This window comes from Colletotrichum paranaense (genome assembly GCF_030867605.1).
Source record: "Colletotrichum paranaense strain IMI 384185 chromosome Unknown Scaffold_12.1, whole genome shotgun sequence".
Taxonomy (NCBI): Eukaryota; Fungi; Ascomycota; class Sordariomycetes; order Glomerellales; family Glomerellaceae; genus Colletotrichum; species Colletotrichum paranaense.
The window spans coordinates 1,346,071-1,364,281 of NW_026848970.1; the positions used below are offsets into that span (position 1 = coordinate 1,346,071).

Consider the following 18,211-nt stretch of genomic DNA (forward strand, 5'->3'; position numbering starts at 1 on the left):
AGCATGTTACTAGAAGTCCGAGACGTCGCCTTGTTCAAAGTTCAACCCATAGCGTTGCTCCTGTATATGATTATCGAGCCCTCACAATTAATTCTACCGCTTGCTTCGACACTGCATCTGTACCTTTCAATATCTCCCCAAGCCGGTGAGAGTCGAGGTGCCTGAGCGACTTGGTGGTACCTCCAACCCGTCTTGGCTGATGCAAGTACGTACTGTCCGATACGCCACTGTGCCACTACCCCACTTGCTGTTTGTTACCTTCCATGACTTTCAGGTTCACGGAGCTGCTTCCTCAAGTGCAATGTCAACACCGCCAACCTTCACCACCTGATCTGATCTCGACGAACACTTGAGTACCTACCTTACTCCAAACATCAAAGGCACATGTTTCTCTTTAATATGCAGAAACAACAGCAGCGAGAACAACAAACGCCGCGTGAAGCAACAAACCCATGGCACACCAATAGTACACCACCATGGCGACACGAGCCACCACGGCGGGACATACCTCCCACAAGTAGCACCACCACACCGCATCTCATCTCATACACCCTCAAAATCATCGCTGCCATCCAAGCGCTGCCTCGCCCACGGACATAAGTAGTCGGTGAGCATATAGCCATCTTTAAACCACTGAAGTTCGACTCTATCAGCCGTGGGGGGCGCCGTCACCGAGTTACGAGGAATCTGGGAACTCATTCCTACTGGGCTATACCACCCACCCGCCAACACTGAGCTGGAAGAACGGACAGTTGGTTGAACGTTAGAAATGACTACGCGCCTCGTACAGAATTTTCATCTTACATGAGGCCGACATGCGGCTACCGGCAGCCATTTCGACCAAGCGCACCCTCTCCCCTATGCCAATCCGAGATTGACGAGAAGCAGATGAACATCACCGATACCTGCCACCGTCCGACACCGGAATTGCCCCTCTTGAAAGAACAGCGTCATGGAGAACGGCAGAGAGTCCCTTGGCTGTGGTCGATATGACATGCCCTTCTGGCTAGCTACCCTACTAAGTTCTGCGACTTTGGCCATCAAGTCGATGAATTATAGTACTATTTTCAAGCGCCATCTCTTCCATTGACCATGTCAAACGTTGCAATAATAGACACCTTATTCCAGCACACCGAGGTGGAGAATGATGCGAGGGCCAGCTTAACTCGACCCCGACCTGTACCCCAATCGTTAGCTTGCCCATGCCAAACAGACCACGGCCCACGACGCTATTCTCGGCGCCCCGTCAAGTTTGGAAGCGGCTAGTTTTGGCTCACAGGTATAACGGGTACAAGGGCCACGGTGGTTGCGGGGGTCATGCAGGTCGTTGAGAGGTCTCGCAGGAGTTCCTCCTTGAATTCGTGTCGACGACATCAGAGAACCGCATCAAAAGCCTTACAAATCATTGATCAAGTTGATCCATCATCGCCGAGAGATTCTCTCATGGCGTTCGGGAATTTGAGGACTCCCTGGCCTTTGGAAAGCATGGCACGACACCTTGAAGATGGTTCTTCAAGTACCCCAGACATGGGACACCTGGGTTCCACCGCCTGCGTGCTATCCCTGCCCCGGGCAACTTTCGCAACGTTTCTCCATCCCGTTCGCTGTCGTATGCGCTTATTAGGGAAGTTGAGAGGATCTCTCGACTTTTCCGATCTTTCTGACTGCCCTTGTGTGACGTTTATTCTGCTCAAAATCACGGCGAGAGAGATATTTTCAGACAGGTCTTATGCTGCTAGATCCACAGCAGCGTCATCACCGCGATGTACCGGACCAAGTTTCGCATGGTTTATGGTGCAGACTTCAGGGCTCACTGTTCTCAGGATCATACGATTGATGCGCACCTAGGTGACGAATCATCTGGGCTAAAGCAACACGAGGTTCCGATTTTCCTCAGATCATGTCGTCCATCAATTTCGCTCCGTGCCCTGCTCTTTGCGTCGATGTTCTCGAACATCCATGCCAGGGCACTCAAGTGGTGCGGGATTGACAGCGCGACGGCTCGGCCCCCATCTATGCATCACAAGCCAAGATTCGGGCGTCTTTGTCAAGAGCTTGAGTTGGGCCTTTGCGATGGGATACGTCAGCGCCAGCTACAACTAGGGTACCGCCCTTTCCAAGTCATGGTAACGATCTTTGGACATCCTTACAGTGTTTTCGCCTTTCAACTTTTGTTAACTTTCCCACGAAAAGCTGGTACGTATAAAGGAGGTGGTTTGCAGGCGTTTCCATGCTGCAACATGAGCAAGAAAGGCCCACTACCGATCAGTGATGAAAATACCGGTATGCCTCTATTTTGGCTTCATTGGCCGAAACATCTGGGTCAAGGAATGGTTCTTGGTAGCGCTAATCATACAACGAGAACTTTTCGATCGAGCGGGTTCTCGATGTTTGAAATGGAGACAATCAATGCGCTGTCTGGACCAAACCCGATAGACTTGAGAGAGCGCAGATTCCCAATGGCCTTGCCGACTGTCTATGAAAGCATCCGGTTAGGTGTACGTCAGGGATTTTGGGTATCCGAATTAGCTATGGCTAGTCACAATTCGATATTCAAACTGTAAGTCAGTGGAAACACACTTAGATCAGTGTCTTAATTTTCAAGACGGCTTCTAGATTCTACGAGAATAGTGAATAGTGAATAGTTCATTCTATGCTTCGACACGACCAATGGTTCATCATCTGTACCATTGGAATGCGCGTAGCATTGTGTTCGCACATGGGAACGGCCAAGCCGGCGCGTAAATTTGAAGATACCTTATCAAGAAGGCATGTGTGATATCCTACTTGTGTCGTGTATGTCGTGTTTTTTTCAAAAGTACCTTGAAGATTGTTCATCCCATTCACCCATTCATGTCACACCAAACAAAGTCAACAACACACCCAGCGGTCGACAATACATCAGAGCGCCATGCCATCCTCTTTTGAAGCACTCTCTCCTAGCACACAGACTTCAATGCTTCCCAAAGTCATCACCCTCTCCACCACCATCACCAATCGCCAAAGACGCCGCCCCCTCCATCGCAAACCCAAACACACGCGCATACCACCCTTGAGACCAATAACTCATCTCGATATTATGCGGCGCCCCAGGAATCACACTCCCTTCCACCCTCCGACTCTTCCTAAACGCCGCAACATACTCTCTCACATCCTCCTCCCTCGACAACCACAGTCCGTCCCGTCCCGCAAGCCCAATCAACACCGGCACCGTGATCCGCCCCGCAAACTTGTCCTCCCAGTTCGCCAGCCACTTCCCGCGCAAATCCGCCATCTCGCGGTACGGCATCGGGCGGTCCAGGCGCGCCGTGTGCGTCAGCATCGCCGGGTCTGCCGTACCCGGCGGGAACATGAGCGCGTCCTTTGCTGCGTGCGGGAAGTGCACGTGTGACGGAGGGGGATCATCTGCCGGCGTGAAGTCCCCTGTGCGGCAGTTTTTGACTGCGTTGCCGAAGCCTGAGATGGTGAGGGCGGCGAGTGGGTAGGCGGGGGATGTCTCTTCGGACCAGAGCGCCGCTGCGACGCACGCGCCTGGCGCACCGAGGGAGTGGCAGTGCAGCGCGATGGAGGTGCATCCGTTCGGCACGGCGAATTTATCCCAGAGGACCGGGAGGATGTCGCGGTGGAGCGAGGTGCCCCATTCCTCGTAAAAGGAGGAGGACGAGGGAATGTCCTCGCCGACGGGGGAGGTATCGTTGTACCCCTGGCGGTCGAGGGCGATGAAGGGCACGCCAGTCGCTGCGCTGGTGTGGCGGGCGGTGTAGGTGTCGTCGGCGTCGAAGTAGGCACCCGAGTAGGTGCCGCCGTGGAGGCCGACGATGAGGGGAGGGTGAGCCGGGCGGAGCGGGTTGGAGGCCGTGGGGGACGGGATGCTGTGGAGCCCGGAGATGGTCTTGCCGTCCGAGAGGGTGAGTTTGAAGGCTTCCATTGTGCTGCTGTGCGGCTCCGTACAGGTACGGATACGAGAAGGAGACAACTCATGCAGGGAAACTTAAATGGATTGATGCAGGGAGCATTTAGATTTATGTTCTACCTTACTCTACACTCAACGACCTTACGTCGCATCGCCTCTGGGCTAGCTTCATCATTCACGGTGAAAATTGGTGGGGGTTAGTGCCCCTGGGCTTTCCTCGGCTGTTAATGGCGGCGACATGGTTGTCTGGTTTCGGCATTTATGATTCGATTGTAAAGAAAAAGTAGTGGGCGATGGCGCCAGTAGTCTGCCCCCTCGAGACCTCAAAGACCCCGTCCACGGTCTCCAAGGGCGTCCAAGTTTGCAACCGCAGACTCCCGTCTATTCCGGATCGAGGCCTATTAACAAGACCATATGCTTACTTATAAGCTATCCATACCGTACGTAGTAAAGGTATCCGTGGGTCTCCTCGGTCTAGTTGCCCCCGCCTCGGGGATTACCCATGCGTCCATTCCACAGTTTCTCAAAAGCTCCTCCCGAGCTCCCTTCCATCGACGCATCTCACGCCATTTCAACTCACCGTCTTCCTTTCGCGCTTTGTGGTTGAAGAACTCCAGAGTTCTACCGCAAGACAATGGCAGACAGCCCAGCCGCATCAGCGGCACCCAAAGACGCCTCAGATCCCTCCCCTGCGATATCAACACCAGCGCAACCGCCAGCAACATCCTCAACACCAGATACTGCACCCGCCGCACCCGCCGCACCCACCGCGCCCCCCACTGCATCGCAACCTCACGATGCTCACAGCTCCACCACAACATCAGCACCAGCACCAGCAGCCCCTGGTACCCCAATCCCAGCCGACGATCACCTCATCCCAGCCCCAGAACTAACCCCCGACCCGACCTCGCCAGGCCCAGACGACGGCTACGCAAGCGGGACCGAGTCCGGCTCCTCGCGGGCGTCGACGTCGCTGGCCTCCCACGTGCGCGACTATAGCTTCGAGAACCGGCGGCGGTACCACCGCTACAAGGAGGGCCAGTACCACTTCCCCAATGACGATGACGAGCAGGAGCGCGAGGACATGAAGCATACCATGGTCGTCCACCTCTGCGGCGGGCAGCTGCACAGCGCGCCGCTGAAAAATCCGCAGCGGATTATCGATGTTGGGACGGGGACGGGGATATGGGCTATTGATAGTGCGTACCGCTCACTCTCATCACATCTCTTCCTTGGGTGGAGGTGATCTCGTGTAGCAGAATGATGACGGACTAATGCATATGAATAGTGGGCGACGAGTACCCCGAGGCCGAAATCATCGGCGTGGACCTGAGCCCGATCCAGCCTGAGTTCGTGCCGCCCAACGTCCGGTTCATGGTCGACGACGCCGAGGTGGAATGGGTCTACCCGGACAACCACTTTGACTTTGTCCACCTCCGCAACATGGCCCCCTCCATCAAAAAGTGGCCGGAGCTGTTCGCCGAAGCATACCGGTAAGCCCTAGCCGTCTCCAGCGGATGGCCCGTGACGATGCCCCGGTCTGCCGGACATACCAAACACGGAATAAGCAGATACTCTCTCACATGGACTAACACCCACCAGCGTCACAAAACCAGGCGGATGGATCGAACTCCAAGAAATGCGCTGGGTCTACGGGTGCGACGACAACACCATGCCCTCGACCTTTGCCCCCGTAAAAATGGTCGCCAACATCAAAGAAGCACTCGCCAAGCTCGATGTCAAGATGAACGCGGCCGAACTATACCCCGCGCACGTCGCAGCCGCGGGCTTCGTCAACCTGGCGCACGAGGTGAAGAAGGTGCCCGTGGGGCCCTGGGCGAAGGACGACGACCTGAAGAAGATTGGGGAGTACTGCCGCGCGGCGATCTATGATGGGTTGCATGCTATTACGATTGGGCCGTTTACGAGGGGTCTGGGGTGGACGCCTGAGGAGGTGGAGATTTTTCTGATTGAGGTGAGGAGGGATTTGTTGGATCGGAGTGTGCATTCGTATGTGCATTTTCATACTCTTGCTGCGCAGAAGCCGCTTGATGGGTGATGATAGCGTGGGTATGGGTCGTGGGATGAGTGAAATGTTCTCGTAGGTTCTGGGTGTGGTATTGAGGCTGTGTATGATATCCCGAGTTATGGCGGGAAAGGGTTCAGAACGAAGAAGGAAGACATCAGAGAGATTGGGGATAGCATAAGCCTTGTTTTGAATCTTAGTTACCTTTTGTGAGATTGTCATTAAGTACGCAGGAACGATGACGGGCGTAACACTAGGCAAATGATCCTCAACCAGAAGCCTCTACAATTTGCGTATGAAGCTGCGAGGCCCCGGTTCTCTTAGACCTCAGCTACACTACTTGGCGAGCACTTTTGTCGCCTGTTCTACTAGTACGACATCAGCCTTGCTTGCTCCGATGATCGGCAAGCTCATGGGGTATGAATCTAGATGAGTCTCTGGAGTGGAAATGCAACACCTAAGGCTGACCACACTACCGGACTACGTAGAGTCATCAACGACATGACCCATCTCACCAACACCAACGTGTGCCGTTGATGAAGATTTGTCCAGCGCAACCATCAGACGAACGATACGCAGGGATGGCCGTACGGACCTGCGTCTCTTCATCGCTGGTCCCATGTCAGAGAAAGCCACATCATTCGATGGAAAACGGCTGATCATCGATACCCACCGATTTTCCCACTCTATTGACGCCACTATGACTAGTTTCCAAGTTCTCGGTGAGGAACACTTTACCTGACCTCACACACCCCCACCTTCACCGAGCTTTTGATTTTTGAACCCCGCACACACCGGGGACCCTTACGCCGAAGCTGAAGAAAACGCCCAAAAAAAAAAGTCTGAACGTAAACCACACACACCAGCACACCATTTGCCTGCCCGATGATTGAGAACCAGTCAATCTAATCTGCTGAAGAACGAGCTAACTCAAGAAGGGTCCAGAGTTCCAAGATCTGTGCCTTGAGCTTAGGCCCGGACATCGAATTACTCGCATTGCCGGCGCCAAAAACGTGAAGAGGCTATTTTAGCTCACACCCTGTCACTATCACGTTCACTCTCACAAACTCATTCGTTCACATCTTCACTCTCAACCACATAATCACACTCACTCACACACTCATACTCATTAAAAAACTTATTCACCCACTCACACCTCCACTCACCCCCTCCACGTGCACATCGAGCCAGCCCAGCCAGCCGCGATGGATGAGCTAGTCGGCTGGGCAAAGTCTCACGGAGCCGCCCTCCACCCGTCAGTCGAGGTCTACAACGACTCCAACACCGGAAACTCCTTCCGCGTCTCCCCCGACGGCGCCGGCGTCAACCCGGGCGACACCGTCGTCACCTGTCCCCTGGCCCTGACCCTCTCCTACCTCAACGCCACCACCACACCCAACCCAGGCTTCCATCACGGCTCCTCCTCCCAAGCATTCCCATCCTCGTTCCTCGAGTCCGTCCCACCGCACGTCATCAGCCGCTTCTTCCTCATCAAGCAATACCTACAAGGCCCATCCTCCTTATGGCACCCCTACATCAAAACCCTCCCCCAGCCAACGAACCTCGCCGCCTGGGCCCTACCGCCCCTCTGGCCCACAGACGACATCGAGCTCCTCGAAGACACAAACGCCCACGTCGCCATCGCCGAGATCAAATCCCGCCTCAAGGCCGAACACAAACACGCCCTCGCCGCCTTCGGCGACGACCCGGCCAGGCACGACTACACCCGCCTCCTCTACAACTGGGCCTACTGCATCTTCACCAGTCGGAGCTTCCGCCCGTCCCTCGTCATCCCCGCCCACAGGCAGCACACCCTCTCGCTGCCGGAGGGCTGCGCCATCGATGACTTTTCTCTGCTGATGCCCCTGTTTGACGTGGGGAACCATAGCCCGACTGCCAGGATCGCGTGGGAGACGTCCGATGATGCTGTGAGGGATGAGGAGGCCACGGTCGGCCTGCGCACGCTGGATACGTACGCCCCTGGTGCGCAAGTTTTCAATAACTACGGCACCACCAAGACCAACGCCGAACTCATGCTGGCGTACGGCTTCACCATCCCCGAATCGGAGGTCTTGCACAATGACTACGTCCACGTCCAGAAGCGCGGTGGTGGCGCCAAGGCTGCGGCGGAGAAAGGTGGTGATGGCGCCGGGGCAGCAGCATCCGGGATCAACAAGCCCAAGGATTATTTGATTTCTCTGAGGCCCGTGTCTGATCCGAGCTCTGTGGCCGCGCGATCTGGACAACTGCTTAGCGATGTCGATGGGGACGCGATTTTGCCTCCGTTTCGGCATGTGCAGGATGTAATGGTGTGGGAGCTCGTTCTCGCGCAAACGACGGCTGAGCAGCGGAGCGAGATGATTCCGGTGCCGGAGGGTAGTAATGACGACGATGGGAGCAAGGCAGATCTGGAGAGGCTGAGGATGATCTTGACTGGACGGGTCCCCGCGGCCACGCAGCCCTTGCTGTTCCAGACGATCGGCATCATACAGCACAAAGTGCTGCAGGAGCTCGAACGGCTGGACCAGTCCGAGTTCGAGATGGAGGAGGCCGAGGCGACGAGGAATCAGATTATGGCGTATCGCTATAGAAGGCAGTGCAGGAAGGTTTTGGAAAGTGTACTCGAGTCTATGGAGATGCCCGACGAGGCTGCCTCATAATACGAATCGCAGGTACTCCTGGCATAGTGCATAGACCTGGGATCACATGCCTACGATATCTTGAGAAGCTCACCGTAGACAGCCCGCTCCAAATCGTCATACAACCTCGTCACAACCGGATCGGCATGAGGTTGTGACTGAACAAGAAGCACTCCAGCAACGCCCGTCTCCCGATCCAGCCACCAGTGACTGTTACACATGCCGCTCCACTGCAGACTCCCCTTCTTGCGCTTCCCGGGCACGTCACGCATGTTGATACACCCGACCAGCCCGTGATTCAGCTCCATATCCAGCTCAAACTCCACCGCCAGCGATCCGCCCCATTCAGCCGTGAGCTTCTCGAATTGTCTCGCCTGTCGCTCGTCAAGCTGCGGCCGGAACATCTCGTCCGCCGTCTCCTTCTTCACGAGCGTGTTATTCAGCAGCGCGGAGAGAAAGATGCTGTAGTCTTGCGCTGTAGTCCATAGACCTGCGCCGCCGCTGTCAATTGCGTTGGGACTGACGTTGCGCGGACTAGACCCCGGACTAAGAGACGATCCGTCGCTGCCGCGGATCTGGAATGCAGCGGTCCGTTCGGCGACGTGGGGCATCTTGTCCGGCCAGAAACCCGTGTCTTTCATACCGAGCGGGCCAAAAATGTGCTCGGCGAGGTAGGCGCTCAAGGATGTGCCTGTGACGCGCTCCAAGGCCTGGCCTGCCCAGTCGGTAGCCGTGCCGTAGTACCACCCTTCTCCTGGGACGAAGAAGAGGGGTGTTTTGAAGCCTTCGAGCGTACCTGAGAGGTTTGTCACGGTGCGGCCGATGGATTTGGACCATTTCTGGAGGTCTGGCATCAAGTCGTAGCCCAGGCCCACGGTGTGGGTCAGAAGCATTCTGGGCGGTTTACGTCAGTATGTCACCTAGAGCAGTCAAGTGGCATTTTCCAATGATCCTGGTACCTGAGTGTGATAGGCGTGGTGTTGTCCTCTAGGATAGGCTTCTCGTCTTCGTCGAAGCCGCGGAGGATCTGCATGTCTCCTAGCTCAGGTACAATCTTGCGCGTGTCGTCGTCGAGCCGGAGCTTGCCCTGCTCGACTAGCTGCATGACGGCGGTGGAAGTGATGGCCTTGGTGAGTGATGCTACGTAGGTGAACGTGTTGAGTTCCCAAGGGCGCGCCTCGGTGGGAAAATCAAGGCGACCTGCTGCGTTGCTATATAGGGTTTCTGTGGCTGTCATCAGATGGGGAGGTCTGAGGAACACAACCGGAAGAAGTCTGACCATCTTTGTTAATGACGATGAATGAGGCGCCCAGCAGCTTGTCGTTTGTGTCTTGGCCAGAGGCGATGTACTTGGCGAGGACGGCGTCTAGAGCAGCGGCCATGATGTCTGTAGTGTTGGGTTGAGAAGGAAGCAGTTGATATTCCGCTGAGCGATCCGAACCAGGCACCTACAGTGATGGGCCAGCTGGTATTTATCGTAGTGCTCGAGATAGAAAGAAGACAAAAGCACAGGATGTGAGGGTCAACAAGAGAGGTCGCAAATGACACCCGAAGGACACGGTAGCAGGCCACGTTGTTGGGAAAGAAGACAATTGACCGGGAGAAGTTGCGCTGGGCTCGGGCTGCCGTGTCCGGGGGCAAGTGAGACGGGCGGATTCGGTTGCCCCGCACCTGTGAGCCCCGGCGTTCCGCCCGCCACACCTTAAGTGCGTCTGGAAGGACAGTTTGCGTGAGCTGGCCTTGAATAGTAAGCAGTAACATCAACGTTCCACTTGGCCTGCAGATTACTCATAATGACAAGGGCAGTATCGTTTTGCATGTGCATCATTAACCTATTCGGGTCGTTCACGTCGAGTCAACTACTTCGATCACACATCTCGAGGTGTTCCGCTTTGTACATGACTGAATACAACATCTGAATGCTTCCACGTCTAGTGCTTAGCGTGCTAGGATATCTTAACCTATTCAAAATTGCAATGTTTGAAAGGCAATTTCAATACGTTTCCATTGAAATGGGAAAAAAAAAGAAATGAGTTGAGTGAGACGTCGATGACATGAGCAAACACGCGATGAGAGCCTTGTCGCAGGCTCAGAGTGAAAGATGCGAGGGTAGTTGAAAGTAAGCATAACTTGCTAAGTTCAGATGAACAAAGCCTGGGATAATGTGCCGTTCTCAAAATCTCCGCCACAGACAGCCGCTGCCTCAAGACTGGGACTGCTACAATACATACAGTGTTCATTTCTTGAACCCTTGCCGTATTGCGCGCCGGGGCTAGGCGCGGTGTTCCCCAGCTCCGGCTCCCATTACGGCCCCACTCGGCCCTGCCCTCTCCGGAACTAGTCATATCGCGCACGAGTCAAACTTGCAATGAGGGCGGTTTCTAATCGTATGGGCTCCCAGTAACGACATCCTATCGGTAGGATATGCGAGCTGCCTCCCAGAGCTTGAGAGGTGCGGTCATCCATTGCTATGAGACCATTCCTACAGCATTTCTGAGGCTTTCATGTCATCATTCACCACGCATAAGTAGTTTCTCATGTCTCATTCCATTGAGTACCTTGGCGTAGATTACAACATCTCCATCAATATCTGCCGCTACCACATGTAACGGAAAGTAACAGCTCGATCACCCTGTCCAGACAGCTCCTCTGCAGTAAACTTGCTGTCCTCCCCAGCCGCCATCTTCCGGTCGCGCTTCTTGTTAATGCCAATGTAGCTGGAGATGAGGATCAGTGCTGCGATGATACCGACCGATATGAACCCGAGCTCGAGGGCGTGGCCTAGGATATATCGTGGGCCATCCTTTTGGCGGTAAAAGTTGGATGCCATGGCCTCCTCAAAGTTAGCACTTTTGCTCTCATCAATCCATATATCATATTGAGACGAGAGTGTCTTACGCCACCGAGATTGCCCACGCCGATTTGGAGCGCCATTCCTGCGCTGCGCTTGTAACTTCCGGCGAGGTTGTTCGAGAGCCAGCTAATGACTCCTGGGAAGGCGGGGTAGATGGAACAAGCAGCTATGAAGACGCCTCCGTAGACCACTTTGGGATTCGAGCTTGATATGCACCTGTGTAGTGGGTCGGTCAGTCATGAAGTTCTCTGAGAAGAACACGGTAGGCTACTAACATTGAGAATCCAACAATCATCATGCACAAGAATCCGACGATGAAAGGGCTTCTCTTGCCAACCCTGTCTGATATGTATGCCACAATGACGGCGAGAATCGCAGCCGTGATGTAAATCGGTACAGTCATCAGCTGCGCCGTGCTGGACGTGTAATTTAGGTTTCGGATGATGGTCGGGAGGAATAGGCTGATTCCATAGAGCGGGCATACAATCTGTTTGCCAATGTCAGCATTCATACGTCGGTGATAGTAGTCAAAGGAAGCCTTACACCCCAGTACACAAAGATGTTGATCCAAATCTGCCAATCGGTAAACGCGTCCACGACGTATTTCCACTTAAACTCCTCCGCTTCGGCAACTTGCACGCGGTTTTCTTGCTTGCCCTGCACCTGGCCCTGGTATTTCAGTCGGAAGACAATAAACGCTCGCTCCTCCTCAGTCAAGAACTTGGCCGTCTCAGGGAAGTCGTGGAGTGCAAAGAACGCCATGATGGCAACGAGGACGGTCACGATACCCTCAAGGATGAAGATCCAGCGCCATCCCTCCAGCCCACCGATGCCATCCATCTTGGAAATCGCGAACGCGAGGAGACCGCTAAAGGCACCAGCGATGGAAGCCGCCGAGAAGAACATGGCTTGGCGAAGCTGAATTTCGTGGCGGCAGTACCACATCGTCAAGTAGTACTAATCATATATCAGCTAACACTGTCACTCGCGCCGACCGAAATGATAATTGATAGTAACATGTAACATAGAGAATACTTACTGAGACACCGGGAAACAGTCCGGCCTCCGTCACTCCGAGAAAGATGCGAGCTATCAATAGGCCGTGGTAGTTCTTCACGATGCCCATCAAGGTCATGACGAGGCCCCACGCGACCATGATGGTCGGCAGCCACACGCTCGGGCGGAGCTTCTTCAGCAGCAGGTTGCTCGGGACCTCGAACGCGGCGTAGGTGAAGAAGAAGACGGTGAGGCACCAGTTGTATTGATCAGCCGTCATTCCCAAATCTTCTTGGAGTCCTTCGATCTTGGCGTTTCCGATGTTTCCACCTGGCCGGGCTGTCAGTCATAAATCTCAAAAGGAAAGGAAGGATGGAAACTTGCGATCCAGGAATGAGAGTAGGTAGAGTAAAGCCAGCATCGGGATGAGTCGAATGTCCATCTGGAAGTTCAACAGTCAGTCTCCATGCATTGACGATGGTAATGGGAATGGAAACCCTCACCTTTCGCAGGATCTTCTTTTCATCCAGATGCGCAAAGGAAGCTAGCGTTGTGCCTTGCGCCGTAGCTATTGCATCGATCCGCTCAATCTCCCCCTTCTTCGTAACAGGCTCATGCTCTCCATTTTCGAGCTCTGAGATTTCAAGTTTCTCGTTGCGCGAAGCGTACGAGGAGTCCATCGTGGCAATGCTGGATCGCCTTCTGTGTTGGCCTTGAGCTAGGTGTCGGAGGGTGCCAACATTCACTAAAGCTTCAGGCTTCGCAAGTCGATGAAGGTTAAAAGTTGGTCGAGTGCAATCACGATCACAATCACATGGAACGAGTGCGATCAACCTCCATTTTCGCGCCCCATGGGCTGAATATAAACCTTCGGGTATCTCTCCGTGGTTCGGACGCAGCCCACACAACCCAAACAGGTTGCCAAAGGTTCCCGTCGTCAGCGGCTGGGGTACGTGTGAGTGTAAGCCCCATCGGCGAAGAAGCTCGGCAGATTGAAACATCCAATGGAGAGGAGGGGGTGCGGCTACTCTCCGTTCCGGAAAACGTCCGCAAGGTCAAATATCCATGCCCGAGGGCGGGAGTCTACCTACCCCGCGTTGCTTATTTCGACTTAGGTGAGCGGAACGTTGGCCGCACTGACAACGGACCCACGTGGTGATGTGAGGGAAGTTCTGGGATTGGGTAGCATTTGCCTTGATTGCAGTAGATCAATGGGTTGAGGGATCGGCGGAGCGGAGAAAAGACGGATTGTTTGCTTGGTTCGTCTTGGTTTGTCTTGGTTGGGATCGTGATGTCACTTGGAGAATGCGGGGGAGGAGGACGATGCTCGGCCCGCGGCCTGAAGCTCTCCTCACTTAGCTGCGTGCGGCGACGGCACTGCATTCCGTCGACTTGCATTGGGGTAGCTCAACGGGCTCAAGATCTGGGCTCCGAGAGAGGATGGGAGAAGAGCTGGTGAGACTAAGGTAGGTAGGTCGAAGTCGGGCTATCAAACTAGCGAGTTGCAACTAGTAGCCGAGGTGAACAAATTCTCAACTTGATGTACAGAGTTCAGAAGTCTAAAGGAGTATCATCAAAGCGCCAATAATCCCTATCCCATGCCTTGCGCCAGCATAACCTAATAATCAGATTGGAAACAAAGCAATCCCGAAGTCTTTAAACGCCTGTATCCAATCAAACGTATCAACGCCCGCTTGCTCTAGTTCATCCCGTCTCTCCCACAAACGCTGAACCACCTTCCACTGCGTCCGGCTGTTGGCAACCCGGTAACACTTTATCCTCTCCCACCAGTGCTCCCACGGTCCGCGATCGCTGGCGTCGCACGAGGCTACGAAGGCGGGCCACGTTATGGGCGCCATGAAGTTGGTCTTTGTGGACTTCGACCGCGTTTTGATGTCCTCGACGGCGTGCATGTGTTCGGCGATTTCGGCGAGGAGCTGCTGATGATTTTCGCTGTGACACTTTTGAATGCGTCGGTGGTAGTAAATGACTGCAGCCAAGTGCCACGCATCCGCGTGGTGTTGAAAGATTTCCAGGGTTTCGGCGTCCTGGTTCATTGCTTGGCGGACGTCTTCGAGGTCTAGAGACCAGTTGCATAATCGATCGCCAAGACTCTCGCAGGCCTCGAGCAGTCCCTCTGGGATGGGCTCTTCGGTGCCTTCGTACCAGAGGAGATACTCCGCCAGTCGGCAGGTCTCCTCGATATCCACAGCGATGGCGGGTGTGATCCCGTACATGTATCCGAAGCAGCTGTCGGGCTCTGCCTGCGAGGCGATTGGTTCGTCTATATCCTCTGCACCCTCTGATGGCCAAGGCCCTGGCGTAAAGGAGAATGAGACCGTGCGAGTGAGGAGGTAGAGAAAGTCGCTAATTTCATTCAGTTGCCGCGTGGCTCTGCTGATGACTTTCCATCGCCTTCGCGTTTTCCGCAGCTGTTTTGTGCCTTGAAGGTGGACCACAAAGTCGGCATCACTGCCTGTCGTGAACTGTGTGATAAAGCTCAGCATACTTCACACATCACATTTGGGGAATGGGATAAGGAACTCACGTTGCTAATGGTCACCATTGATAACATGGCCACCATGAGAAGCTTGTATTCCGATGTTGCCATGGCGGGGTTGATGGCGGACTGTAAGCAATGCAGCGCTACTTGGCGATGCTGCGACCCGAGGGCAAGGTATTTCGCCTGCTCGGGGCCACAATTGCCGAGATGGAAAGCAGATGATGCTATAAGGGAGTGAAAAATGACTGAAGAAACGGTAGGTGTGGCCATTTTTGCTTTCGGCAGCCATTCCGATATTGCCTGGAGAGCTGCCGGGACGTAGAGCTTTCGGTAAGGATTCTGGGGATGTGGAATGGGCTGGAGTAGGCTCGCGATGTTCTCCACGTAGTGATGCATAAGTCTATCGATGACTGCGTCGCCTGATATGCTGGTAGATATTCGTCTCGGTAGTCTCATGGATGAAATGTTATTTTGCGGCTGCATCGGCAACAACTCGACTGAGTCTTCTAATAGGTCTGCAATCTCGCCCAGCGAAGAGTTGAACTCTTCCTGGAGCTGGAATTCTGGTGTGGCATGGTCATCCTCCGAGGTTCTGATGAGCTCCACATCGAGCCCAATCTGATTTGGAGATCCGTCCTCTCGTGCTGTCGAGAATGAAGGACTTGAGCTTGCGCAGTCAGTGTAGATAGGTGAAGTCGTTGCGTCCTTCTGGGACCGTGTTGATTCAGAGCTGCGATGAGCATTGGTGACCAATGAGCAGTCCGAGGCTGCAATATCGGGATTTCCTAAGTCGTGACTCTGGCCAGATTCGTGACTACCGTCATGGGCTTGAAAAAGAGAGAAAGGGCCTTCTTGTATGACGCCCTTTGAGTTTGGTGCTTCTTCAAGGGATGCCAAGAAGGAGTCAATGTCTCTCATCTGATATTCTGGCCCTGTATCACGGCCTGTAAAGGGCCCCAAATGTGCATCAGCCACTAATACCAGGACATGTGGGCAGAAAGGGTAAGTAATGGGATGAGAATCCTACCAATCCGTATTCTCCCTCTGCCATTACTGCTACTGCCAGGCTTCTCCTGCTCAAGATATGGGTTCGAAACGTTGATCCACTGAAGCTTAATGCCGTAGCCTTCGCAAGGGATCTTCATCTTCTCGCAGTTCCCACAACCAGAAGACCTCTCATCACACTTCACCTTGCGCCTCTTGCAGGTCCAGCACCTGTTGTCGCCCAATGAATCGCGCACAAGTCAGTCCACACCCCTGTCAAAGTGGTCCGAGACATTCTCCAAAACGTACCCGGTAAAGGTCATCGACCGCTGTCCCGATTTAGGCGGCGGCATCGTGGGGTCATGCTCGGGAGCGGATCGCCGGTGGCTGGCTCGGACGGGCTCCTCATCAAGGCGCCTGCGGTGGAAATTCCGGGGTAATGCCCACCCGTGAATGCAAGGTCAGCACTCGGAGACTTTGATTGAATGTGAGGAGAAGTTGGGCATGGCGCAGATGGCTTACCGGGAATTTGCGGCAAGACACCACACCTTTCTCGGACCGCGTCGAGATAAGCAGGGCCTCTTGATGGATACGGTGTTATCACTGAAAGCTTACCCCGCTAAGCACTGTTTAGGTACGTGTTCAAGGTGAAGGTTTGCGCGAATTTGTGTTCCGAACACAGTGCGGTCCTTAAACCTTGTTGCAAGCTAGGTGACTAATGATCGCGATCACCTCATCCGGATTAGACTACGACGAGGCAAGGTGTCGCCTGATTCCGAGATGAGAATAAATACCGCGCAAAGGAGCGCCGTGAAGATTAAAGAACCTATGATGATGAATCTTATTCTTATGACATATCATACACAATTTTCTCTTCCAATACCGGACTTCACAGATATTTTATTGCTGAAGAGCTTCACTCTCTGGTACTTTAGAACTAGAATACGCGTAGCTATTGCCTACTCAGCCTCTGTTGGATACGACTCAGGAGTATCGTTAACTTGAACACCCCCTCTTTTAGCATACCGACTATCAGCAAACGGCAATGGCCATCCGCCCTCCTCTTCTGAGGTAGCAAGCCAAAGTCTCTGTAACCAGCGTTTCTTCGTGACATCGTTATCATCCTTGTATGCAGATCGCGCATGAAGGTTATGAGTGTTGGCGACAAATTGGATATCGCCCTGCTGTAGCGTCATTTCCAACGATAGTCGGCGGCACATGTCCTCCATCACCTGGATCGCCTCACGCTGGGCATCCGTGTACTGTGGAAGAAGCCCAGCGTCCCAGAAGCGTTGTAGCGCTCCGACATAGTAAGAGTCCCACTTCATGCTGAGCTTCTCCTTGTAATAGTAATAGCCCGGAGTACGCATCCACCCCTTTTCTCCCTCGCTCGCCTCCCCCTTTCTATCGTAGAACCAGTGCGGCAGGCATAATTGGCGTAGTATACCTGGTCTTTCTCGTCTGAGAGTGTTGTAGATGTTGTGGCTGGAGACCACCTGTGACTCTCCGCCTTCCATCGCTTGGTGAAGGCAAAGCAAACCCACGATGTCGCTTTCATCCGTGTGGTACGTCTGAGCCTTCTGCGTACGGTAGATTCTGCCTTCCCCGTTGACTTCTTTGCCTTCAGAAAGGTCTTTGATATGTCCGAGCATGTGTCCCTGACGATTTTGGCTCAACCGGCGGCCGATGTAGGAACCGATGCCTAGGTACGCGATCGAGGCTTGTCGGGTTGTCCAAGATTCGACGGGAAGACCACGTAGCACGACGAAGCCGATGCCGTTGATCAGTTGGTTCCGAATTCTATACAGAAAGTCCTTAAAGGGGCCAGGGAGCTCGAAGGTTGTCTTGTCGACTTCAGAGAGTTGAAAGCCTCGGTTTTCGATATCGCGGACGGCAGCAATGACGTGTTTGACCTGATCTTCAGTAAAATGATAAAGCCAGCGCCCGGTCTTTTGACTCAGCTCCTCCTTTACCCATACGGTTGAACCAGATATCTCCTCTGGCATGGTTTCGAAGGGCTGCAAGAGATCATAGTCGGGTTCCCGTTGTCCGGAGCAGAGTCCAAGGCCACGGCCCCAAGGGCCTTGAGTTGAAGCAGCTGTAGGCGTGATGGATACTGTAGACATAATGTAGATGAACGATGGAGTATAAAGATAAAACGTTTAAATATATCCAAGTGACCGTGGTGACGATGCGATGTGCCGTGCCAGCCCCAGCAGATGGACTGGCGAGGAAAGCATTGTGTCCGAGGAAGCCGTCGCTTTGTATTCGAATGCAAAGCACAATCGCTGCACAG

General features: G+C 53.9%; 7 protein-coding genes across 7 annotated transcripts; 2 read left to right on the forward strand and 5 right to left on the reverse strand.

The window, feature by feature from the left end:
- Positions 1-2,953: 2,953 nt before the first annotated feature.
- Positions 2,954-3,928, reverse strand: CPAR01_13371 (uncharacterized protein; the record flags this gene model as incomplete). Its single annotated transcript, XM_060497625.1, has 1 exon — positions 2,954-3,928. The coding sequence occupies one exon, from the start codon at positions 3,926-3,928 to the stop codon at positions 2,954-2,956; it is 975 nt and encodes a 324-aa protein (XP_060344018.1).
- Positions 3,929-4,547: 619 nt separating this feature from the next.
- On the forward strand, positions 4,548-5,972 carry CPAR01_13372 (TAM domain methyltransferase; the record flags this gene model as incomplete). Its single annotated transcript, XM_060497626.1, has 3 exons — positions 4,548-5,112; positions 5,202-5,406; positions 5,516-5,972. The coding sequence occupies 3 exons, from the start codon at positions 4,548-4,550 to the stop codon at positions 5,970-5,972; spliced, it is 1,227 nt and encodes a 408-aa protein (XP_060344019.1).
- A 1,172-nt stretch (positions 5,973-7,144) lies between these two features.
- On the forward strand, positions 7,145-8,599 carry CPAR01_13373 (SET domain-containing protein; the record flags this gene model as incomplete). Its single annotated transcript, XM_060497627.1, has 1 exon — positions 7,145-8,599. One exon carries the CDS (start codon positions 7,145-7,147, stop codon positions 8,597-8,599), a length of 1,455 nt encoding a protein of 484 aa, XP_060344020.1.
- A 50-nt stretch (positions 8,600-8,649) lies between these two features.
- On the reverse strand, positions 8,650-9,960 carry CPAR01_13374 (beta-lactamase; the record flags this gene model as incomplete). The annotated part of the gene is made up of 3 exons (XM_060497628.1): positions 8,650-9,472; positions 9,538-9,802; positions 9,858-9,960. The coding sequence occupies 3 exons, from the start codon at positions 9,958-9,960 to the stop codon at positions 8,650-8,652; spliced, it is 1,191 nt and encodes a 396-aa protein (XP_060344021.1).
- A 1,214-nt stretch (positions 9,961-11,174) lies between these two features.
- Positions 11,175-13,108, reverse strand: CPAR01_13375 (major facilitator superfamily transporter; the record flags this gene model as incomplete). Its single annotated transcript, XM_060497629.1, has 6 exons — positions 11,175-11,411; positions 11,477-11,648; positions 11,708-11,919; positions 11,976-12,389; positions 12,472-12,735; positions 12,932-13,108. 6 exons carry the CDS (start codon positions 13,106-13,108, stop codon positions 11,175-11,177), a joined length of 1,476 nt encoding a protein of 491 aa, XP_060344022.1.
- A 945-nt stretch (positions 13,109-14,053) lies between these two features.
- CPAR01_13376 (uncharacterized protein) lies at positions 14,054-16,076 on the reverse strand (the record flags this gene model as incomplete). Its single annotated transcript, XM_060497630.1, has 3 exons — positions 14,054-14,914; positions 14,977-15,905; positions 15,959-16,076. 3 exons carry the CDS (start codon positions 16,074-16,076, stop codon positions 14,054-14,056), a joined length of 1,908 nt encoding a protein of 635 aa, XP_060344023.1.
- A 798-nt stretch (positions 16,077-16,874) lies between these two features.
- Positions 16,875-18,041, reverse strand: CPAR01_13377 (taurine catabolism dioxygenase TauD; the record flags this gene model as incomplete). Its single annotated transcript, XM_060497631.1, has 1 exon — positions 16,875-18,041. One exon carries the CDS (start codon positions 18,039-18,041, stop codon positions 16,875-16,877), a length of 1,167 nt encoding a protein of 388 aa, XP_060344024.1.
- Between the last annotated feature and the right edge of the window lie 170 nt (positions 18,042-18,211).